Source organism: Littorina saxatilis, linkage group LG5 (genome assembly GCF_037325665.1).
Source record: "Littorina saxatilis isolate snail1 linkage group LG5, US_GU_Lsax_2.0, whole genome shotgun sequence".
In the NCBI taxonomy this organism is placed as follows: domain Eukaryota; kingdom Metazoa; phylum Mollusca; class Gastropoda; order Littorinimorpha; family Littorinidae; genus Littorina; species Littorina saxatilis.
The window spans coordinates 49145929-49171635 of NC_090249.1; the positions used below are offsets into that span (position 1 = coordinate 49145929).

Genomic DNA, 25707 nt, shown 5'->3' on the forward strand with positions numbered 1-25707 from the left:
CACAAAGTAACTTAAAACCTTGTTTATACTTTGTATTAATTGGCACATTTAGGTAAATGATCCTATACACTTCTTATGCTTTTGCATTGCGCAGGATGTTCAATGATCAAATACACAAGATCATTTCCAAAGTTCTGTGCTGTGTCGTCTACAGCTAAAACTCTAAAATACTCGCAGTATTTAAAATTGGCAGAATTTAAATTGCAGTCCAATATAAAATAAGCTGCAATGGTTGAGATGGATCTCTGAATCTGAACAAAATAAAACATCTACGGACAGTGACTTTAATTCTGGCATATGATTGAGAGAAAGACTACTTATATAAGTGAGGTGTACGTGTTCCTTTACCAAATATATTGCTTACCGGTGCATGTATATATATTATGTAGGTGTTCATGTCGTATAAGTTTATTGTGTATATATACAAAACCTATGTTGTAAAACTGCAGAGTGAATGATTGCAGTCTTTGTCTTGATCGAGTTTGTCTGGGATGCAAAATAACACTTGTGATGTGAAAGAAGCATAATGTACATAGTGTTTCACTATTGTATAGCAAGGAGATTATAATATTCATCATAAGTAATGAATTAATTAAGTTGTGAATATTGAATTTTGAAGAAGTGCATGTGCACTTTTACAAAGTACACTTCATGTATTTTCTTTTTTCTTTTTTTTAAACTTAATTCATTTACAATTTTTGTTAGGGTTTTCGTTCCTGCAAGTCTTCTATTTTCATGACTTGGCATTTCAAGAAAGTAAATTTGCAGAAAAAAATAAACCAAAGGTAAAAATAGGCTTTTCTACTTTTGATAAAGAGCATTTTAATTAAAGGAGAACACAATTTAACAAACCTGTTAATAAAAACTTCCTGAGACAAGCGAAAACTGCATCGAGGGCTTAGCAGTGGAAAGTTTGGTTATTGTACTAACATGTGAGCGTACATGTATTCCTATGCAAGATCATCAAGGCTGTTTGAACAGGTGTACCTGTCTCCGAGATAGCTGATGTATGAACTTGTAATCCAGTGGGGTTTCGTTGCAGATCGAGTTATTGATTTCATCGCCAACGAAATGACTGGGCAGAATATTGTGATAACGAGTATAACTACCAGGAAGTAAATCTGAATGAAAATGATATCTACTGTGTGTTATTTTGAATCTGTAAGAATAATTCTGAGACTGAGATGATCAGTTTTTGGAAATATCAGAGGTTAACATTAAGAGTGTTTAGTTTAAATAAAGTGGGCTTGTATCAAGTAATATTTGCACAGTATATGTACCATGCACACTGTCAGTGTTAGTATTAAGGCCTACCTAGTCAGGTTTGACTCAGACAGAATTCTATCGCCAGTATATATACTCAAACACAATAGTCTGTACAGAGATTTCGAGACAGAATTCTATCGCCAGTATATATACTCAAACACAATAGTCTGTACAGAGATTTCTGACGGTACGGAGTTATGCTTATTGTCAGTAAGAAACAGTACGTTTTCTGATTATTTCCTTGTTGTAGTTCTGCACAACAGTTTAAGTCTCAAGCAGTGTGCTTCAGAATGTGTGGATGAGACAATTAACCTCTGTATCTTGGAGAAAGTTTGTCTAGATCTACAAGCATTTATAGTACTTTGACAGTATACCTGGACCAACCACGACCATTCCCTCCAGTGGGATTTCTACATTGATAACATTCTTGGTCCTTATAACCATGCAATTTAACACCCACATGTATATTTTAAGGTTCTAAGATAATACTGAATATTTTATTGCCTAAGGTTTGGAAATTGCCTTGACATTGTGGATAATTAAGAAGACATTCACTCAGCCAAGCACATGCAGATCTACAAAACGAATCAACGATATCAATTAAAATACTTACACAAAATGTATCAGCATAATCACACTATAACTGCCTTTCCTAATTACCGTCAGTCGCAAACACACACAGAAACGCACACACATACGCAATTTTTACTCCTCACACACGTACACACGCACTCACACACTCTGACACCTGTTTGTTTTTGTTACAAATGTTGCTTTGCTGTCCGTGCTGGTTTTATTTACAACCAAGACTTTGAGCACTAAGAAATGAGTCACCATCTTGATGCCTCTGCCTGACATGTTAATTGATCAAAATACTGTGTAGATCCGGTGTGTAACAACTTATTTGAATGATACCGATGAATACAACTTGCAACCTCAAACAGCAGTTAATTGTTGCCGTCTTCACTTTGTGATAAATGTATAACGTAAACACATACTTTACTGATGCCCATTGGACCAGCAGTGAATTTGCTCACCAGAACTTGATCTAGTGTATGTTTGATTTCGTATTTGTTAATTAGGCGCAGTCCTTTCCCTGAAGCAGTCTTCTCCGATACTTTGGCATGCATACAGCAAATAATTTTAAGTCATTTTAGAAGCTATATTAACTTTTTGCTCCTTTAATTTTTCTCTGCAGTTTGATCCTATAGTAAAAATATTCTCCTACCTTTCTCCCTTCCTGTGTAAACTGTTGTGTATAACCCGTCTTCTCATGTAAACGATCATGTAAACCACAACAGACCTGTCGTCGATTTTACATGGGATAAGAGCATGCATCCTTCTACCTGCACAAATACCCAAACTCAACAGCTTGGCTGCGACTCGGTGCAGGTTGGGATTTTTGTGCTGAATTATTTAATTTTGCATCTTAAAAGCTGACACTGGTGTCAGTTGCAAACTTAACTCAACAAAAAATCCCCTTCTGCATGTTGAGTTAACCAGGCCATTGAATTTTGGTATTTGTCAAAGTGGGAATACGCTCTTTTCCTGTGTAAAAGCCTGGATGGGTTTATGGTGGTATACTGGAATGTGAACACGGCAAGGCAGGAGCGTGTATCGTACATTAACCTGTAGGATTTCTTCACCACTACCGTGTACAGTTTGTACAATGACATACAGAATGCTCCCATGAATATAAGTATATCTCATGAATATGTATATATATGTAAATATTTCATTTCCCAGGGCTATACAAGATCATACACTGTGAAAGAAAGAATGTGATTGACTCCCTTAATTCGTGATCGATAATGTTTTGCTGCAAATGCAATAATGAATAAACAAAATACACTGTTAGTATAATTATTTTTGTTGTTGTTGACTAATTGTTGATCATGATTAGAAACGATGAAATATAGTTGTTGATGATATTGGTACAGTGCCAAATAAAGATTGATGCTGTATCATGGAGTGTTTTGTGTCTTCCTGGCATGGTCTTAAAGGGAGGGAGTATTTATTATATGCCCCCCCCCCCCGCGGGTTAGGGGGAAGAATTTACCCGATGCTCCCCAGCATGTCGTAAGAGGCGACTAAGGGATTCTGTTTCTCCTTTTACCCTTGTTAAGTGTTTCTTGTATAGATTAAAGATTTTAGTCAAGCAGGATGTAAGAAATGTTAAGTCCTTTGTACTGGAAACTTGCATTCTCCCAGTAAGGTCATATATTGTACTACGTTGCAAGCCCCTGGAGCAAATTTTTGCTTAGTGCTTTTGTGAACAAGAAACAATTGACAAGTGGCTCTATCCCATCTCCCCCCTTTCCCCATCGCGATATAACCTTCGTGGTTGAAAACGACATTAAGCACCAAATAAAGTAAAGTATTATATGGGGGGGGGGGGGGTCTTAAAAGGGAGGTTCCACTCTAGCTAGCTTGGTGGTCAGTGACCCGGAAAGATAAGTCGCGAAAGGCGAAATTACTACATTTAGTCAAGCTGTGGAACTCACAGAATGAAACTGAACGCACTGCATTTTTTCACAATGACCGTAGTCCACCGCTAGTGCAAAAGGCAGTGAAAGTGATGAGCCTGTTTAGCGCGGTAGCGGTTTTGCTTTGCTGCATAGCACGCTTTTCTGTGCCTCTCTTCGTTTTAACTTTCTGAGCGTGTTTTTAATCCAAACATATCATATCTATATGTTTTTGGAATCAGGAACCAACAAGGAATAAGATGAAATTGTTTTTAAATCGATTTCGGAAATTTAATTTTGATCATAATTTTTATGTTTTTAATTTTCAGAGCTTGTTTTTAATCTGAATATAACATATTTATATGTTTTTGGAATCAGAACATGATGAAGAATAAAATAAAAGTAATTTTGGATCGTTTTATAAAAAAAATAATTTTAATTACATTTTCAGATTTTTAATGACCAAAGTCATTAATTAATTTTTAAGCCTACATGCTGAAATGCAATACTGAAGTCCGGCCTTCGTCGAAGATTACTTGGCCAAAATTTCAATCAATTTAATTGAAAAATGAAGGTGTGACAGTGCCGCCTCAACTTTTACAAAAAGCCGGATATGACGTCATAAAAGACATTTATCGAAAAAATGAAAAAAACGTCTGGGGATTTCATACCCAGGAACTCTCATGTAAAATTTCATAAAGATCGATCCAGGAGTTTAGTCTGAATCGCTCTGCACACACGCACACGCACAGACACACACACGCACAGTAACCTAGCTTAACCTGATCCAGTCATCCCACATGTGCGCTTACACAATCGACCACCACGACAGACCGGCGCCCAGTCATATTACGTCCCACCATCACTTCAAACGAACATGTGCTTAATTGAAACTTAATTTTTTTATTTGATTAACGCTTGGTTTGATATGGTCCATGCAGAGTGTGTGTGTGTGAGTGTGTATGGGTGTGTGTCTCTCTCTCTCTCTGCTTGATGGTTTCAGAAATTAAAACAAGAGCACCATATAAACACAACTCAAAAGTTTCATTTTCAAGGTATATGTACTCTCCATTTTCTTTCATTGTAAATTTGTGTAAAACACATTCAAGCACATGGCACATGCAACAGGACATTTTTAGTTGAAAATAATGCAACCCTCCACAAGACATGTAACTGTTTCTTTGAAATCACGGTAACCGAAATGCCTAAAACTGTTGCACAGAGTACATGTATAAATGCCGTATTTTTGCCACTACAAAACAGGTTTGATTCCAAAAGTTAAAACACAAACAAGGGAAAATTCATAATAAATCAACAAAATCTAACTATCACAGCCATTTCAAGCACGGTGTATGTATGTCGCAAGACAACCACATATCCATTCACTAACTATGCATGAATTTTTGTGTAAACTGGTAATGTTGCCGAGTAAATGAAGTAAGGGAGACAACAATGCATAAAAACACTTCTAACATATTTGTCTCCCTTGTGGGGAATGGAACTTCCCATAAAGCAACTTTTACTTGAAACGAGCTGTAAGTGTAACACCTTTGTTCACATTTTTTTTAAAGTGGAATAAAATGTAATTAAACAATCAATTATTGTCAACAAGATCTCTCTCTCTTGCACCTTCTTTGACTCTCTCTAATACATAAAAATGATGTATGGTGGCGCACATCAATCAATCAATCAATCAATATGAGGCTTATATTGCGCGTATTCCGTGGGTACAGTTCTAAGCGCAGGGATTTTTTTATTTTTTATTTTTTTTATGCAATTTATATCGCGCACATATTCAAGGCGCAGGGATTTATTTATGCCGTGTGAGATGGAATTGTTTTACACAATACATCACGCATTCACATCGGCCAGCAGATCGCAGCCATTTCGGCGCATATCCTACTTTTCACGGCCTATTATTCCAAGTCACACGGGTATTTTGGTGGACATTTTTATCTATGCCTATACAATTTTGTCAATCGTGGGATCTTTAACTCATTCGAGGCGCGTCGGAACTGGAATTCCGACATCTGTGTTTAGCGTTGGCTGCGTGCCGGCACTTGAGTTCCGACGGATATCACGAATTTTTAACGGTGTAAACGGTCCTGCTGACCAAGGGAAACAACCCCTGCAATGAACTTCTATCTGTCTACAGTGGTACCATTCACTGTAAACAGTTCCTTCCCTTAAATTGTTGGGATTAATAAAAATTTTGTTGACGGTGTGCGACCCACGTGTTTTGACTTTTCCAAGATGGCGGATCGTTCTGCTGAGACGTAGTAACTTGAAAAGAGTGCTAGAACGTGTTATTCAGTACGGTTCTGATCTTGACCTCAGTGATGATGATAGTGGAGATGATATTTTAGATTCTGGTGACGATTTTGTGCCAATGGACGATCATTTGGGTGATGATTCGGGCAATGCAAGTGTCGATCATGACATTGTGTATGATGAACCCATGACGTAGAAAGTTTTTTTGTTTTGCTTCAAATTGGATATTTTGCGTGGATATGAAGACAACAAAAGGTATGTACTTTCAAATGTTTCATATATTTTCTAAAAGAGTAAGTTTCAAACTTTGCAAAAACATAAGGTATGTAAGGTTATCTTGTGTTGTTGATTTTTAATATTTTTTTCAAAATGGCTCTAAATCGCGCGTTGGCAGGGAACACAGGGGAAATTTAGCTGCGCCTCGAATGAGTTAACGTGCACACCCCTATGTAGTGTACACGAAGGGACCTCGGTTTTTCATCTCATCCGAAAGACTAGCACTTGAACCCACCGCCTAGGTTAGGAAAGGGGGGAGAAAATTGCTAACGCCCTGACCCAGGGTCGAATTTGCAACCTCTCGCTTCCAAGCGCAAGTACGTTACCACTCGGCCACCCAGTCCACCCAGCACATGCATATATATATATATATATAGATGAACCCACACACATACACACATACATGCACTCTGCATTTTTCTGAGTAAACTGGGCATCCAATCAATACATGCAAATCACAAATAAAATTGTCAAGTCCTTCATTACTTGAGTAGTTATACAATTGCAAGGACATTTAATTTTAACTCACAATACTGACCAACCCTGACAACATACTGAAAACTCATAACACACATTCAAACACACAGACACACACTCACACATGCACTATCTATCTCTCTCTCTCTTTTCTCTTTCTGTTTTGCGTGTGGGTTATCATGAGCTGAAACTAGACAAAGAAATCTTTTCAGAAATCACTCTTCCCACGGTTTCTTCGTCCTAGGAATCAGAGATGGCGTGGGAGCCTCGTTGGTGGGTACAACCTCAACCTGTGCCAGACCTGGAATTGGTTTCCCGCTCTGCACTAATTCAACAATGTCAGCGAATGACAGTTCTTCATTCTGATCAGAAACAGCACTCCTTCTGCTATTATAACTGTTTTCTGCTTCTTCCACTTGTATCAACACTGTAGCATCACTTTCTGCAGTTTCATGCACTGTGCTCTCTTCTTTCTTCAAGCCCAGATCACCCTGAGAAGAGCCGTCACTTTGAACAGTCTTGGGTAGATGAGAGTCTAAGAGAGAAGCAGAATGCAGAGGTGCAGTGGAAGATTTACTTGTCCTGATAAGATCTTTTGAAGCTCTGGAATCTTGCGAAGAGCTGGTGGCTTGCTTCCCACTCCATGACATGTATGCCCTCAGATCAAATGGTTCAACATTCCTGAAAAAATAGTACCACAAGAAACAACTGAGTCCATGTGCATTCATGTGCAAATTAGTATCAGCAGCAGCAAAGTCACAAAAGGAATATATTTTGAGTTCCGTTTGCACTTATTTACAAAGTCCAATCAACAAATAATTATAATCCTTTGTCAGAAAAAGATCAACAACAACATAGAAAGTTGCATGAAAAAACAAAAACTTTTAGACGCTGGGATTCTTCAATAAGGTTAGTTCTAAACTAAGATCTAATCTATAAACACTTACTTTGTGTAATAGAAGGCCTTGATTTTTAGCAAGTCCTCTCCAGTGTTAAGATCTGGACGCACTGTAATCTTTGAAAGACCAGCTTGAAACTGCTGGTCTTCGATGAAGTTGAAAGCTTCAAATCTTAGAAATAAGTTGTCAAGAGCGTTGTTATCACCAGAGGCTGAAGCATTGAGGCTCTTCTCAGGCGCACATTGCGAAGCCTGTTTAGCAGACGATCCTTTTTGCGTTTCGTCTGCTTTTTCGTCAGTCTGGGCGTCAGCCATACTAAGATCAGTACGTGGGTCCATTCGGTGCGAAAATAAGTTGCTACCAAAGCATCAAAAAGGGTTTAATCTCCTGAGTTATATCTGAATTCGGACAGTTCTATGGGTAACTATCAATAGGAAGGCGCCTTCGTTTCCACTTTGTACCCAAGTTCAGTGGTGACCAGAATGAACAGAGTGGCTTCCCTTAGTAATCGTCGAAATAGACAAATCTTTCTTCTTTTGAGGTTAGGTGCAAATTACAAAGTTTAGACTTGCTGCTGATGGTATCATATTGCATTTTGAAGTTAATTAAACGCAAATATGGATTATTACCGCAAACATTGTGAAAATGATGATAACTATGACAAAGTTTTACGATGAGATAACAGCAAAAAGATTCAACAAAACAACAAAAGTGAAACTAGGCCAATTGAGAATTTGTTTTTGTTAGCAGCGCTGTTGACACGTTCCAGTTCACGTGCAGGTCATACATATCCTGTTACATCACACACCTTTGAGTAGTTGACAAGAATCTCCAAATTAGCCAAGATGGCTTTGTTTGACGTGAGTTAGTTGCGAAAGTGTGAGCTGTTTGGACGGGTAATAATCACCGTGGAAAGTGCTTGCATAACACGCACGTACTGACTTGATCAGCTCACAGGCGGAAGGTATTGTCCACTGGACTACTACTATCACAGAAAGACTTTCTGTGATAGTAGTAGTCCAGTGGACGATACCTTCCGCCTGTGATCAGCTATAGAGTCAAGGCAATTTCGTTTCACACTGTCGGTGACCGCAGGATGAATGACAGTTTAAGTGGACTTGATGTCCAACAGTTTTGATCAAAACAAATATGAAGCATGTGTGTGTGTGTGTGTGTGTGTGTGTCGCGCTGTGCCGTGTGTGTGCCTTTGAGTGTGTGTGTGTGTCTCCTTTATTGTTGACGTATTTTACAATGAAATTATAGACTTTATAGGGACACATATATACTCTGAATGAAAATGTTGCATAGTTTTGCTTGTGTTTAAAGATTGACATAACTAGCTATATTTAGAATCATTCAGTATAACATATGATCTGTCCTTTAATTATAGGTAGAGGCTACTGTTACGCCTTTTTTCAAGTCGTAAGTCGACTCAGAAATTCTATAGTTACGGCATGACGTCATTTTACTGTCGTAACCCGCTCACTGCAGGCTTCGGTTACACCTTTTCCACGTCGTAGAGTCAGTCGGCCATACTTTGATTACGGCGCGGCGTGATCCCACGTATCACTTCAGGGACATGCGGCAGTTACGGCATGACGCCATTTTACTGTCCGCGTAGCCTGCAGGCCTACTGTAACCCGTGACCATTTTGAAGGGTAGGCCACTCACCTGCACGTTATCATTTGTATAACGATTTGTGCAATAGTGCATCCTTTGAACACTTGGGTGGAGGAGGGGAGGGGGGGTGGGGTGGGAGAGAGAGAGATGGATGGATCACCATAAAGGAAGAGAGAAAGAGAGAGAGGGAGGTGGGAGAGCGTCTGCAGGGTTCGCGACGACCGAACGTAGAGCTGGACGAACGCGTTCGTTTCAAAGTCCGAGATATAACTTTTTGCAACCTGTCGAAGCCGGACTCGATCGTACTTCCTACTCGCACAACCACTACTAATGAACTGTTGAACACGTCTGTCCTCACTCGACCCACGCTTTAAAATGGCCGCCCAAACCGGATCAAACCGGAAGCAGAGCGCGGCCCTGGCGGGGAAATGCTTTGTGGCGTAAGCAAAGCAAAGAAGGGAAAAGTTACGGACGGCGTAAGTGTAGCCACTGCGTTAATTATAGATCTTGAAAACATATAATGTATATCCTGCAACAGAAACAGTTGTGTTTTATCTGCTGCTCTGTTTTAATCATGCAGTTAGTTGTTACAGTGTTCATAATTTATAACTGTTGCCCTCATGCAGTTGCAGCTAGGCCGGGCATCGTAAAAGTCATGTTTTGTAATTGGAATGTGTATTGCTTAGGCCAAAAAAAAAAATAGGTCTGTTTACGGTAACCCGACCGACCCTAGTTTTTTCGCGCGACCCTAGAGGGTTTTTTGGCATTTGGGAAAAAAAAAAAAAAAAAAAAAAAATCTTGTTTTTTGGGCAAAATAACGTAAAAATATGGTTTTTTTGAAAAAAAAAAAAAAAAAAAAAAAAAATCCCGACCTACCGACCCTATTTTTTTGGCCTATGTTACCGTAAACAGACCTATTTTTTTTTTTGGCCTTATCATTTTTAGAAAGTGTCCATAAGCAGTCTGCTTGTTAACGTTCTTTATGTTGTTATTGTCTAAAACATGTAACAAAGAAAAGTGATAAAACACACTTAAACCAAAGTCTATTTTAACTTAAGGTGAGCTGGCCACAGAAGATGTTTATAGTTCATTTGTTGCTCTGTTGCAGGGAATCCCCTACAGACTGTATGCTGGGTCAGAGACAAGGTTCATCGTTCATCTGGCGTTGTGTGGACTGGGATTTCTGTTGGCTGTCATTACATTTGTAGTGCAAGTGATCTCTCCGGCGCCATACGGAAAACATGAGAACAAGGTACATTGTGTATACATATAGTCTAATTATAATAATAATGATAATACAGTAATAGAACATGATATTTTTAGAGAGTATGTATCCAGGGTTAATCCCTACTCAAAGCGCTGTACATGTACAATTATTTTGGAAAAACACACAAAGCACATTGTTTACACTGAACTCACAGATATCAATTAGGCACAAAAAAAAAATAGGTGTGGTTAAGGTAACATAGCCAAACAAAATAGGGTAGGAAGGTAGGCAATCACTTTTTTTTTTATTTTACTTCTTTTTTTAATGTGTACAAATTAAACCTACTTGACAGGGAAATAAGTGTGCGACTCGAGCGCTTTCGCTTTCATTGCGTTATCTGCACTCGTTTTTTTTAAATTTTTTAATTTTTGTAAAAAAAAATTTTTAACAAATGTAATAAAAAGTTATAGGGTCGGCCCCTAAAAATAGGGTAGGTCGGGTTACCGTAACCACACCTTTTTTTTTTTTTAGGCCTTACAAACAAATACATGACAATAAAATATCACATACACACACACACACTTGGGTTACATGGATGTTTTTAGTAACTGAGACAAATGAGCTTACTGGGGAGGAAGGGTGGTGAGAAAGATCGAGAATCAGATTAAGATACGTAGAATGCATACGTCTGATGAGGCACAACCAAGCATGCGCACTGCTGAAAACAATACATGTATGCTACAAAACAAAGTTGTAGAATTAAGAGCAGCAAAGCAGATTTGGGGGAGGGTGGGGTCGCCATGATCGAGGCCCCTTCATTAAGAAGACACTTCATTTTCATATTCATTACTCTATTGTCCCATCGTTGGGAAATTTGGGTCGCTTCAATACAATTCTTCCGGGTTTAATATTTGTCCTTTTATGACCACTTTGAGAGAAAAGTTATTTCTGTCAACTGAAAGTGCTGGTTATAAGATTTGCTGGTTGCAATAGAACGTTGACTGCCAGAAAGAGTTCATGAATTAAATGTTTGTGATTGCTGTCTTTAACCAGGAGGCAAAGTGGGGTCCCCCCATTCCACAGCGACTGGGACACATGCTGTCTGACGCTCTGCCAGGGGTTGTGCTCTTTGTTTTGGTAAGATTTTAAACCTATTTCTTTGGTGAGATGGTGTACGTATTAGTACATGTACGTCCATGACTAATATTTTGCTGATGATTTTTCTGCTTGTCAAATTAATTTTTTTGTTTTTTTTGTTTAGTGACTTGATGTGAGTGAGTGAGTGTGTGTGTGTGTGTGTGTGTGTGTGTGTGTGTGTGTGTGTGTGTGTGTGTGTGTGTGTGTTTGTGCATGTTTAAGCCAACACACATCTATTAATTCAACTGCTGTACATTTGAGTAAAAGAGGATACAGCCTTCACCTTGCTCACAGTTTGTCCTATTGTTTTCCAGGTGTTCTTCTTTTATGGATATCAGAGAGGCTACGCAAACTACACTTTCCTGGCACTTTTCCTTGCTCATTATGTACAAAGGTACAACTATTTTACTGTGGCTTGTGTTTTTAGTGTAATTTTTGCAAGTAATATATGTTGTGTGTGCATGCATGTGCAAACGACAGATTAAAATTGTGTGCCTTATTTTGCTTGGGATTGTATTTTTATGTCAAGAGTCAAACATAATCAAATTTAACCTGGCACGTGAATGCTAGCTGCAGAAGCTAAATCATATTAAACAGGAATGATTTCTTTTTAAGTGTCAGAAATGAGTCTATATAATTATAAGACATGTGTTTACTGTGAACGAAACATTCATGAATGTTTTGATTTTTACAGGGGCATCGTTCATCCATTGATGATGCGTTACAGAAATGCTGTAGTACCTCTTGGGTGAGTCTGAATTGTTTGTACCTTTTAGTGTTGTTTTTGATGGGCATGCTAGCATCTGTATGTGTGTGATTGGAAAATATGTTGGAATATAGTTCCCTTTCGAATGTGTGTACTTATGTTATGAGCAGATATTAGTGTGTGTGTGTGTGTGGAAGGGGGATGCGCTGCTTTAAGTGTGTGTATGTAGCTTACACAAATGCATGTGTCTGGTGAAAGTCAAATGGATAAGACAGCAGCCTCCCATGCGGAAGGTTGAGTGTTTGAATACGGGCCATGGAGGGTGGAGATTTGTCCAATCTCACAGGTCAACTGATGTGCAGACCTGCTAGTATGTGTGGCACAAAATGCAGGCACAAGACCAAGTATATACAACGGAAAAGATTCTGTAATCTATGTTAAATTTTAGTGGGTTATAGAATCACAAATATACCATGCATGCATTCTCTGAAATTGGAGTATGGCTGCCTAAATGGCAGGGTCAAAACGGTCAAACCCAGTCGTGCAAATAAAAAAGATTGCACGAGGGAGTCTCGGCCCATGAACGCAGAAGAAGAAGACATGTAACTATGTATGTGAGTTTGTATGTGTTTAGGAGGGAGGGGACAGAGAATAGATGTGTGTGTGTTGGGGTGGTAGTTTATGCATGGTAGATGGACATTGGTGATTTGTGCTTTGGAAACAAATTTGTGCTTGATATCGTTTTTAGATCTGGAAGGTTTGGTTGGTTGTGTTTGTATTTATTGTAGTTTTTTTTCTGTGGATGGTACACAGAATCACGCTTGGTGGATTTGGCCCAAACTGCTTGTATCACTTCATTAACGCAGACTTCATTGGATCTGCGGACTATGATGACAACTTTTATTAGTGAGTCAGAGGAATATAAACATCAAAACAGCTTTTTGCATGTTTGTTTGACTTTTTTAATTTCATGGTCTTGGTAAAGACAGGCCCTTTGTGCTTAGGTTAACTGGCTCTTGAACTATCAGTTACGCATAGTTTTCGCTGCTGTTGTTGCTATAATTGTTGTTGTTTTGTGGAATGATGGGTACGGGGTCCAGGTTAATTCTGGTACACTGCATATAGTTAGTTTTGCATACATTGAACATTATTTTATGCAACATTCCTTGAAATACTTGGACACTGTCTTTGTATTAGCATCATCAAGCCAGCTTGAGAAAAGGGAGTATGCATAATAACACTTATCAGACCTGTCAACATTTAAGAATGTTTAAACATAATTTATTTTACTTTTGTGTTCATGTTTTAAGTATTCTTTTTTATAATGTGGCTTTAACAATGCCCGTTTTCTTTTTAAATGGTTTATAGATTGATTGACTGATTGATTGATTGATTGATTGATTGATTGATGTGATATTTGTGCAGTGATCCTCGATTTATCCTGGGCATCTTGTTATTTGTGGCTGGCTACATCATCAACCGGTGGGCCGACTGGAAGCTGCGTTCCTTGAGAAACATCAAAGGTGATAGCAGTCATTTCCCTGAAGAAGAGCAGGGTGTGTTTTTATTCTAGTTTAGTTTTAGCTTTTGCTGTGTATTGTCTGTTGTTGGTGGTGGTTGTGAATTTGAATGGGACAACATCTGTAACTGGAATTATGAAGAGCTTAGTTGAAGTCTGCATGATGTGTTCACTTCAGATTGCTGAAAGGATGTTTTTCAATCAGATACACAAATCCAAAAACAGACATTCTGTTAACCATCCAAAATGGTGGGGATGTAGCTCAGTCAGGGCGGGGATGTAGCTCAGTCGGTAGCGCGCTGGATTTGTATCCAGTTGGCCGCTGTCAACGTGAGTTCGTCCCCACGTTCGGCGAGAGATTTATTTCTGAGAGTCAACTTTGTGTGCAGACTCTCCTCGGTGTCCGAACACCCCCCCCCCCCCCCCCCCCCCGTGTGTACACGCGCAAGCACAAGACCAAGTGCGCACGAAAAAGATCCTGTAATCCATGTCAGAGTTCGGTGGGTTATAGAAACACGAAAATACCCAGCATGCTTCCTCCGAAAGCGGCGTATGGCTGCCTAAATGGCGGGGTAAAAACGGTCATACACGTAAAAGCCGTGGGAGTTTCAGCCCATGAACGAACAAACAAACCATCCAAAATCCAGAATCAAAATAATGTTATTAAGTTATTGGAACGTTTAATTTTTTTTAGTTTTAAAATGTTTAAATCAGATACAGTAGAATCTGCCTTGCACCTCTCACAACCTCTGCAACCAACTGCCAATGTTTACAAAGCTGTCCAGATGAAAAATTAACAATTGTGCTTTCAGGTAGTACCGGCTACTACATTCCTTACGGAGGACTTTTTTGAGCTGATCACCTGTCCAATTAACAATTGTGTTACCTGTGGTTGCTTTCAGGTAGTACCGGCTACTACATTCCCTACGGTGGGATGTTTGAGCTGGTCACCTGTCCTAACTACTTTGGGGAGCTTGTGGAGTGGCTTGGCTGGTCAGTCATCAAGTTTTTATACAACAAAATTAAGCATGGTTTGCGCTACATAAGCTGTCATTATTATTCAAGTTATTGAGACATCCCAGTGCACTAAGGGATTTATAGAGCAAATCTCAAAAATAATTATTGAACTCAGCGCTATATTGTCAGTACCGCCAGAGAAAAAAGAAGATTCAAAACGCACATTTTGTTACGCGCATTTGAATAGGCATAAGTGTGTGGTCAGGTCGTGTAAGATCTACTTTTGTGTGGGCTGTCTCAAGTGTGTTGTGCTTTCGTCACTCGCATTTTAATTTCTGTTGGTAAATTCCAGTGTAGCGTTAAGCTAAAAAGTGATGATCTTTCATAGAGACCTCATTTGAACTCGGAGAAAGAACTGTGCTCTTAGTTATGTGTGATTCGAAACCTTCAGCTCGCTTCGACAGATTGACTGTGCAGAGTGGCGCCCCTTGAATTGACTCCACGGAATGGTCGACGGTTAGCACATTTTCAAAATAAATGTGGTATGTTTCTCGCGTTGTATCTTCACTCATCGGGGAGTCTGGTACTAAATATGGATTGTAAGAATGCTCTGAACGCTACACCTATTATATCCCCATTGTTTTTTCGTTCACATTTGCCCAACATGTTAATTTTCTGAGCGGGGTGTATGTCGTCTGCTAGGCTAAGGCAATCAAACCACTGCAGTCTCATTTCAAAAACAAAAATTGCTCGTCACGTTGCACTGAGTCTGCACGCATGAGGCAGGCTGGTAATAAATCTTATACAGTAGAACCCCCTATTTACGACTTTGGAAAAACCTTGAAAATTAGGTCGTAAAAAGGGGGGGGTCTTAAAATGGGGGGTTGAGTTTTTGGCCCGGGCGGTCATGAATTTGGTTGCAGTGTACGTAATGTTATGTACTAGCTGTCATGTTTACACACAAACACACAGTTGCAGTTTACTGTCATATCAACACACACACACACACACACACACACAAACACATTACAGCAGAACAACTTTAACTCAAATTTCAAAGAAAATTTACTCATGGCGTAATGCTCGCTCCCCGCTGAATGAAGCTCATTTGACATTGTGGCGCAACCAGTAAAATCCGAAAGTCCTAACTCGATAGAAAGCATAACGACTTTTCTCCCGAATTATCTTTCCGCTCACATGAATGTTTCTTCGCCTTGCATCGCTAAACTTGTCCCATACACATTCATATCCCTGGGCACATCCACACCTGACGGTTTGAATGCGAAAATGTGATGTACTTGTATTCCCCAAACATTCTGTGGATTTACGGTACGTGTGTGTTTGTATTTGTATTTGTGTGTGTGTTGTGTGTGTTTCTTTCTGTGTGTGTTTATGTGTTTGGTTTGGTTTGGTTTTGTGTGTGTGTGTGTGTGTGTGTGTGTGTGTGTGTGTGTGCGTGTGTTTTTCCTCTCTTTTCTTTTTTTTCTCTCCCCCCCCCCCCCTTTTATGAGTGTGTATTACTTTTAGTCTGTATGCCTGTGCCTTTGACATCATCCAACCACTTCTCTCCCCTTTCATTCATTTCCATTCCCAGAGTTCCTTCCCCTTTTTGCGTGTTTCCCCTCCATTTTCTTTTAAACCCTGTTCGTTCCGTGTTGCATCTGCTTTTTGTTGTCTTTTGTGTTCTTTTCCTGATGAAGCTTCCAGAAGCGAAAATTCGTAATCGTCTTGTGTCGTCTTTGTATCGGTGAGTACAGTAACCCTTTGTTTTTTAACTCCATACACGATCGTTGAGGTTTTTGTACAGGCACCTCTCTTCACTATCCTTCTCACCATCTCGATAACACCAAGTCCTTATCCTTGACGATACACAGGATTTGCATCTTCCCGACTCCTAAGGAAGTCGCCGCGGATTGCCATTTCGCTCGATTAGCGATTACTTTATTAGCTCTCTACTCAAGAGTCGGCGCTTTTCTCTCTCTTTTGCGAATCTTCGTTTGTCAACAAGTCGTCGTGACAAGATAGCGTACAGAAGAAAACCGGATGTATTAGGATCTCGCGCGCGCGAGATTTCGTTGGTTTTTGGCTCACGTAAGTGTAGCCTATGCGATCGTAACTTTGTCTGTCTGTGCGTGTGTGTGTGGGATTTCCGGCCAATTAAAAGCCAAATGCGCCTGTGTAAGTAAAAAACAAACTTCAATCAGAACATGTTTTTTTTTTTACCCTAATGTGCACTTGTTTCTGACACAAAAAAGGAGCGTGTAAATGAATATGGATTAGGTTATTCTACAGTCAATAACATGCTATCATTATATCATAAACAGATTAAATTCAATGCCTTTTGTTTGACTTACTTGTGCAGGACGATAGCTACTTGGTCGTTGGCTGGCCTTGTGTGGACTTTGTTCAGTGCGGCAACTTTCATACCTCGCTCACGGCATAATCATGCTTGGTAAGTTGCAACAGTGCTCCCCCCTCTTTTAAGACTGCCCCTCCTACCCAATTTAAAACTTCCTCCTTTTTACTTTGGACCCTCCTTCCTCAGATGTACTGTTCATAGTCTCAATCTGTAAATTGAATTACCTCCCTTTTAAGAGTTCTTCTCTTCTAAGACCTAATGTTCTTATATTTTTGAAGGCTGTAAAAGGGGGTTTCCATGTACTGTGCTTGAGTGAAATTCTTTTCTGAAATGCACACGTGCACATTGAGGGGAAAATATATGTCGATTCATGTGAATTTCTGGGCGGAGAGATCGATAGCTCAGTCGGTAGCGACGCTGGATCTGAAACCAGTATTTGCTGATCGGCATATAAAGGTTCGGCAAGGGATCTTTTTTCCGAGATTCAACTTTGTGCAGACTTTCCTCGATGTTTGAACAACCACGATAGCGACTCCAAGTTTACAGCGAAAGTCTTCGGGCTTAAAAAAATTAACACGCATGCAGGAAGAAGAAACAAGTCGCGTAAGGCGAAATTACTACATTTAGTCAAGCTGTGGAACTCACAGAATGAAACTGAACGTAGTCCGCCGCTAGTGCAAAAGGCAGTGAAAGTGACGAGCCTGTTTGGCGCGGTAGCGATTGCGCTGTGCTTCATAGCACGCTTTACTGTACCTCTCTTCGTTTTAACTTTCTGAGCGTGTTTTTAATCCAAACATATCATATCTATATGTTTTTGGAATCAGGAACCGACAAGGAATAAGATGAACTAGTTTTTAAAACGATTTCAGAAATTTAATTGTGATCATAATTTTTATATTTTTAATTTTCAGAGCTTGTTTTTAATCCAAATATAACATATGTATATGTTTTTGGAATCAGAAAATGACGAAGAATAAGATGAAATTGTTTTTGGATCGTTTAATAAAAAAATAATTTTAATTACAAGTTTCCGATTTTTAATGACCAAACTCACTCACTAGTTTTTAAGCCACCAAGCTGAAATGCAATACCAAACCCCGGGCTTCGTCGAAGATTGCTTTGCCAAAATGTCAATCAATTTGATTGAAAAATGAGTGTGTGACAGTGCCGCCTCAACTTTTACAAAAAGCCGGATATGACGTCATCAAAGGTATTTATCGAAAAAATGAAAAAAACGTCCGGGGATATCATACCCAGGAACTCTCATGTCAAATGTCATAAAGATCGGCCCAGTAGTTTAGTCTGAATCGCTCTACACACACACACAGACAGACAGACAGACAGACAGACACACAGACAGACACACACACATACACCACGACCCTCGTCTCGATTCCCCCCTCTATGTTAAAACATTTAGTCAAAACTTGACTAAATGTAAAAAGGGTAGCCCCATACTATATGGCAGCTCGCTTTCCCCAGTGTGTAATGGCTAATAATATGATACCTTATGAATGAGAAGAACAAAAATAAGAAGAAGAGTATGGCAATCCGTTTGTAAAGAAATTACGTTTTTTCCTGTTGATCTAAATAATGAATTATTTAACTAAATAATTCATTATATAGCTAAATAATTCATTATTTAACTAAATAATTCATTATTTACACAAAAGTAAAAAGTGTGATTGTTGTAATTAAAGAAATCTTTTATTTACTAAACAATTCATTATTTAATAAAAAAAAATCCATTAAATATAGAATGCATTCTATAATATAGAATGCATTCTATAATATAGAATGCATTGTATAGAATGCATTGTATACTATAGAATGCATTCTATAATATAGAATGCATTCTATAATATAGAATGCATTCTATAATATAGAATGCATTCTATAATATAGAATGCATTCTATAATATAGAATGCATTGTATACTATAAAATGCATTGTATACTATAGAATGCATTCTATAATATAGAATGCATTCTATAATATAGAATGCATTCTATAATATAGAATGCATTGTATACTATAGAATGCATTCTATAATATAGAATGCATTCTATAATATAGAATGCATTCTATAATATAGAATGCATTGTATAATATAGAATGCATTCTATAATATAGAATGCATTGTATACTATAGAATGCATTCTATAATATAGAATGCATTCTATAATATAGAATGCATTCTATAACGTTACGAAACTACTCTCTGTGTCTCTGTCTCTCTATGTTTCTCTTTCTCTCTCTCTCTCTCTCCCTCTCTCTCTCCCTCTCTCTCTCTTTCTCTCTATTCAATTAAACTGTGTCAGTGTCTCTGTCTCTCTCTGTCTCTCTCTGTCTCTGTCTCTCTCTGTCTCTGTCTGTCTGTCTGTCTCTCTCCCTCTCTCTCTCTCCGTTTCTCTCTCTCTGTTTCTGTCTCTCTCTGTCTCTCTGTGTGGCTCTCTCTCTCTCTCTCTCTCTCTGTCTCTCTGTGTCTCTGTCTCTCTCTATTTCTCTCTCTCTCCCTCTCTCTCTCTCTCTCTCCCTCTCTCTCTCTCTCTCCGTTTCTCTCTCTCTGTTTCTGTCTCTCTCTGTCTCTCTGTGTGTCTCTCTCTCTGTCTCTCTCTGTTTCTCTCTCCCTCTCTCTTTCCCTCTCTCTCTCTCTCTCTAGAGAGAGAGAGAGAGAGAGCGAGAGAGAGAGAGGGAGAGAGAGAGAGGGAGAGAGAGAGAGGGAGAGAGAGAGAGGAAGAGAGAGAGAGAGGGAGAGAGAGAGGGAGAGAGAAACAGAGAGAGACAGAGACACAGAGAGACAGAGACAGAGAGAGACACACAGAGAGACAGAGAGAGACAGAAACAGAGAGAGAGAAACGGAGAGAGGGAGAGAGAGAGGGAGAGGGAGAGAAACAGAGAGAGACAAAGACACAGAGAGACAGAGACAGAGAGCTAGAGAGAGAGAGAGAGCCACACAGAGAGACAGAGAGAGACAGAAACAGAGAGAGAGAAACGGAGAGAGAGAGAGGGAGAGAGACAGACAGACAGAGAGAGACAGAGAGAGACAGAGAGAGACAGAGAGAGACAGAGACACTGACACAGTTTAATTGAATAGAGAGAAAGAGAGAGAGAGAGAGGGAGAGAGAGAGGGAGAGAGAGAGAGAGAGAGAGAGAGAGAGAGAGAGAGAGAGAGAGAGAGAGAGAAACATAGAGAGACAGAGACACAGAGAGTAGTTTCGTAACGTTATAGAATGCATTCTATATTATAGAATGCATTCTATATTATAGAATGCATTCTATATTATAGAATGCATTCTATATTATAGAATGCATTCTATATTATAGAATGCATTCTATATTATAGAATGCATTGTATATTATAGAATGCATTGTATATTATAGAATGCATTCTATAGTATACAATGCATTCTATATTATACAATGCATTCTATATTATAGAATGCATTCTATATTATAGAATGCATTCTATATTATAGAATGCATTCTATAGTATAGAATGCATTCTATAGTATACAATGCATTCTATAGTATATAATGCATTATATAGTAAATAATGGATTTTTTTTATTAAATAATGAATTGTTTAGTAAATAAAAGATTTCTTTAATTACAACAATCACACTTTTTACTTTTGTGTAAATAATAAATTATTTAGTTAAATAATTATTTAGCTATATAATGAATTATTTAGTTAAATAATTTATTATTTAGATCAACAGGAAAAAACGTAATTTCTTTACAAACGGATTGCCATAGAAGAGAGCGAGAGAGTCATGCAGTCTGTGCTGTTGTTTCAAAATAAAATTTGTCAGTTGATCTTGCTTTTTCAGGTACAAACAGCAGTTCGAGATGTACCCACCCAACAGAAAAGCCCTCATCCCATGTCTGTTGTGAGAAGTTCCATGGGACTCGATAACAACAGACTCAAGGTGGTGCTGGTTGCAATCTTCAGACGTGCAGCTGCTTACAATCAGGACAATTAATGGTTTCTTCACTGTATGTTCACGGCAGTACATGCTTCCAATGGTTCCTGTACATATAGTGCAAAACTATTGTTCTGTACAAAAAACAAAGAAGGTTAATGGGTTTACGGAATGTTTAATAATAGACAAAAAGAAACATTCACACAGACTTCGATCTGTTAGCCTTTAAAGTGGACAAACAAAATCCACACAAAAATCAAAAATCAATGGTTACGTGTCCTGTAATTATTGGCTCACGTAAGTGTAGCCTATGCGATCGTAACTTTGTCTGTCTGTGTGTGCGTATGTGCGTGCGTGCGTGTGTATGTCTGTGGTAGAAACATTTGAAGACGTCACATTACATTGACGTCACATTATGACGTAAGAGGGTTAGACGTCACGCGAAGGAAGTACTGAAAGTCTCGGTCATTATTATTTTGAGCGGGCCGAGACCGTGTCCCTGTAAGTAGGCTACATGCAGACAGACAGATCTAGATCTAGTGTCTCGCTTTCTTGCACAGTTTCACCTATGCTCTTTCTGTGTGTGTGTGTGTGTGTGTGTGTGTGTGTGTGTGTGTGTGTGTGTGTGTGTGTGTGTGTGTGTGTGTGTGTGTGTGTGTGTGTGTGTGTGTGTGTGTGTGTGTGTGTATGTGTGACGGAGTGATTGAGTTTGTGTTACTGTTTGTCGATTTCTTACGTGAGCCTTGATGGCTTCGCCTCTTGTCTTTAGATTGTTGTAGCTTCAACAATGGAAGAAGCAAAACAAATCATGGCCTTTTTTGCATTTTGATTCTTGATTTTGGAACATTAGTAATCTAGCTATGTTTCAGATTTATTCTTTTGTGCATTGAAAATCCTGACTGAGTAATAGAAACATATTATTTTGATTACTAAGTGTTGCTACCTTTTTGTTTTTATGAAATGTGTTTTATTGCTGCTTGCGGAATTGACTTAATTTTATATCTTGTATTTGGCATAATGTTATTCTTTATAATAGCCTTTTGGGCAGCTGTCAACTGCTAATTGTCATATTAGCTAAGATGTTACTTCTGCACATTTGTCTCTGTTTACATCTTTGTGCATTTCTTTTGTTTGAGGAAGGAGAGCTGTATAACAGCATAGCTCTGTAGTCCATTTTGAGGTGACGTTTCCAATTTCCATGCTGTCCTTTTTACAGTTTACAACGACAAGCATATTACTTATAAGTGTTAGTAATATATTGTTTTGTAATGTATTGATAAAACATTGTATTAATCCCTTCTTTGAGCCATGTGACTTCAGAGTGCGACTAAAACTCATATTAAGGCGGCTGGCTGAGACTACAAAAGAGTGCATGTTTGTGCTGTTCATGCAGTCGTAAAAAATAACAGGAATTCTAACTGAAAGGGAGCGATACATAAATGTTATTAGCATTTTTGACCAAAATCTGTGTGTATACATTCCTATGTTTGTCAAAAATACAAATAACTTACAAAATTTGCCTGCATGATTAATTGTTGGAGAACTTTTTCCAAGTGATGACCAAAAAAAGTATATATGTGATTTGGGAATTTTTAAAAGGTTCAACGAGAAAACAATTTTTTTTTATAAAACAAACAAACAATGCATGAGCCAGTTCCGGATGACATTTTGGTTGTGTGTGTGGATGTGTGTGTTACGTAGAGGTTACATGCCGAGTCTCAGTGATTATCAAAAATAATGGTCGAAGTTAGCGGATCATGAAAAATGCTAGCTTCAGCGAGCTTTTTCATGACCGCGAACTGAGACCATTATTTTTGATAATCACTGAGACGAGGTGTGTAACCTCTTTATTCCTCCTTTCTTCAGTTATTCAAAGAAAACAGGAGTTTTTGTGCGAAAGTTTGATTGAATCCAAATCACTCAACCAGACAACCTGCGCAGGCGATCGATTAATGCGCGGTTGTATAGTTCCGTGCAAATCATTCCATTCTGTTAACACTTCTTGTCAGTTTCCCTGTTTTGGACTAAAATCAAGTACACAGATATGCTGTTATTCTGCTGTGGCGGAAAAGGCAGATATTGTGTGTTCTGTTTATGTTTTAGTATCGCTTAGGATAATGTTCTTTCGTCAAATGGGACTAGCAGACGAACATTTGCACCCGTGTTCCAACGTTAATTACTGTATGAAGTTCAGTTTTCTGGGGAAAATAGTGTATGAAACCCCTTTATGTTGTTTAAATTGATCAGATGTGTGCATTTGGTTGCGTGTGATCTGTTAATAAAATGAAATATTGTTGAAAACTGACCGTCGGATTGCAGTCAGTGTTGTCGAAGAAACTGAGTGAAAAGAAGGGGAACTACTCTTGTCGCTAGACAAAGTATGAGTTACTTGCCTTGGGAATTTGCTTGTGATGAACGTTTGTGCACGGCAGATCTAGATTCAGAAAACAACCGAACTCATGGATTTTATATGGAGATTCATGTGTTCAGGCCTGTAGTTGTTAATTTAAATGCGGTATGTTTGTATTGTTTGCTCCAGAGATGTATACTTCGTACATTAGAGCGTTCGGAACTTTTCAGTCGCAAAAGTAGTACCGAAGCAGAACAGCTTCTCAACCCATTGCACTATCGAGGATTCAGGCTAGCTGTTGCTGGCTCGTTATTTGTTTGGTTGCTGGGTCATTATCGAAAAATAACTAGCTCTACAAGTTTACAGAGGTAAAGAAGCAGAGGGGGGAATAAACTGTGTTACGCATATTTTGGGTATTGTATGACTTGTACAAGTAATGAAAATAACCCATGTTCTGTGATAATGATTTTTTACTGAGGTGTGTGTGAGTGAGAGAGTCTTTTTCATTCTTTTGTACATTTGATAGTAAACTTGTGACCTCTATTTTGTCTTCATTTCATTTGTTTTGGATGAATGGTTGCTATATATATCACCAGATCGGTTGTATCCGGAACACGTTGTGTCTGTGTAAGTATACAAGTACTGAGTTATGTGTTACAGTGTTTTTTTGTGACCCTCCACCACGGAATGAGTCGCATGTCACCTTTGCATGATTTTCATATTTTTACATTTTCATGAGTTTTTTATGTTCTATCCAGTGGTGAAAACCGTTTTAGAAAAGATCGAAAACTGAGTTGTAAGCCTGTGACTAAGGTGACCCTCACACTGTTACCAGACACGCCCCGGACTTATATTAAGCCTAGCGCAGAACCGCGCGAGGTGACATGCGACTCATTTCGGGGTGGAGGGTCACATATTTGCTTTGTGTGTGTGTGTTTTTTTTTTTACATATATAATAAGTATGTTGTTTGTTTGCTTCTTGTGAACTGTGCATTTAGGAATGTGTGTGTGTGTGTGATTTGCAACGTTGATAATTTAGTTCATAAATAATTTGATTTGCATTGTGAACAGAATTGTTTATTTGTGTCTGTATTTATTATTTTTGTGAGGCACTTAGAACTTTTGAAGGAATTGCACCATAGAAATATCTTCACTATATCTTCAGATTAGCACACACACACACATTTTCTCTCTCTCTCTGGTCTTGTATGGAGCTCTCAGAACTGTGTCTCCTTCATGCAGATGTGCACACACACACACACACTTTCTCTCTCTCTCTCTCTCTCTCTGGTCTTGTATGGAGCTCTCAGAACTGTGTCTCCTTCATGCAGATGTGCACACACACACACATTTCTCTCTCTCTCTTTCTCTCTCTCTGGTCTTGTATGGAGCTCTCAGATCTGTGTCTCCTTCATGCAGATGTGCACACACACACACACACACATTTTCTCTCTCTCTCTCTGGTCTTGTATGGAGCTCTCAGATCTGTGTCTCCTTCATGCAGATGTGCACACACACACACACACATTTTCTCTCTCTCTCTCTGGTCTTGTATGGAGCTCTCAGATCTGTGTCTCCTTCATGCAGATGTGCACACACACACACACACATTTTCTCTCTCTCTCTGGTCTTGTATGGAGCTCTCAGAACTGTGTCTCCTTCATGCAGATGTGCACACACACACACATTTTCTCTCTCTCTGGTCTTGTATGGAGCTCTCAGAACTGTCTCCTTCATGCAGATGTGCACACACACACACATTTTCTCTCTCTCTCTGGTCTTGTATGGAGCTCTCAGAACTGTGTCTCCTTCATGCAGATGTGCACAAACACACATTTTCTCTCTCTCTCTGGTCTTGTATGGAGCTCTCAGATCTGTGTCTCCTTCATGCAGATGTGCACACACACACACACACACACACATTTTCTCTCTCTCTCTCTGGTCTTGTATGGAGCTCTCAGATCTGTGTCTCCTTCATGCAGATGTGCACACACACACACACATTTCTCTCTCTCTCTCTCTGGTCTTGTATGGAGCTCTCAGATCTCAGTGTCTCCTTCATGCAGATGTGCACACACACACACACATTTTCTCTCTCTCTCTCTCTGGTCTTGTATGAAGCTCTCAGAACGTGTCTCCTTCATGCAGATGTACACACAAACACCACGCCGTGGATGGTGGCACGCCTAGTTTTTTCCACCGCAGGAACAACACCCAATTCGTTCCCCCGCACGCGGAAGCAAAATTGTTATCTCGCAAAGGAATTGCCCTG

General features: G+C 39.0%; 2 protein-coding genes across 6 annotated transcripts; one reads left to right on the forward strand and one right to left on the reverse strand.

Moving 5' to 3' along the window:
- Positions 1-6438: 6438 nt before the first annotated feature.
- LOC138967359 (uncharacterized) lies at positions 6439-7992 on the reverse strand. The gene is made up of 2 exons (XM_070339887.1): positions 7703-7992; positions 6439-7436 (listed from the first exon to the last, which is right to left on the reverse strand). Exons 1-2 carry the CDS (start codon positions 7990-7992, stop codon positions 6971-6973), a joined length of 756 nt encoding a protein of 251 aa, XP_070195988.1. The 3' UTR covers positions 6439-6970.
- Positions 7993-8354: 362 nt separating this feature from the next.
- On the forward strand, positions 8355-23978 carry LOC138967358 (uncharacterized). 5 transcript variants are annotated; one of them, XM_070339883.1, is made up of 10 exons: positions 8355-8514; positions 10383-10526; positions 11535-11618; positions 11933-12012; positions 12313-12366; positions 13138-13230; positions 13750-13880; positions 14746-14836; positions 17163-17252; positions 20993-23978. In XM_070339883.1, the coding sequence occupies exons 1-10, from the start codon at positions 8500-8502 to the stop codon at positions 21054-21056; spliced, it is 846 nt and encodes a 281-aa protein (XP_070195984.1). In that variant the 5' UTR covers positions 8355-8499; the 3' UTR covers positions 21057-23978. The 5 variants fall into 5 exon arrangements, with proteins under 5 accessions (XP_070195984.1, XP_070195986.1, XP_070195987.1 ...); XM_070339882.1 differs by lacking the exon at positions 8355-8514 and adding an exon at positions 9416-9750; XM_070339884.1 differs by lacking the exon at positions 8355-8514 and adding an exon at positions 9416-9750 and having other exon boundaries at positions 13750-13847.
- The last annotated feature ends 1729 nt before the right edge of the window (positions 23979-25707 follow it).

Bases quoted from the DNA above. Each gene is read 5' to 3' on its own strand.
- LOC138967358 (XM_070339882.1), top strand. From the start codon at position 9,703: ATGCTTTGTGGCGTAAGCAAAGCAAAGAAGGGAAAAGTTACGGACGGC. The intron at 9,751-10,382 runs GTAAGTGTAGCC...GCTCTGTTGCAG, and splicing joins AGGGAAAAGTTACGGACGGC to GGAATCCCCTACAGACTGTA. The intron at 14,837-17,162 runs GTCAGTCATCAA...TTACTTGTGCAG, and splicing joins CTTGTGGAGTGGCTTGGCTG to GACGATAGCTACTTGGTCGT.
- LOC138967359 (XM_070339887.1), bottom strand. From the start codon at position 7,992: ATGGACCCACGTACTGATCTTAGTATGGCTGACGCCCAGACTGACGAA. The intron at 7,437-7,702 runs GTAAGTGTTTAT...CTATTTTTTCAG, and splicing joins AAGGCCTTCTATTACACAAA to GAATGTTGAACCATTTGATC.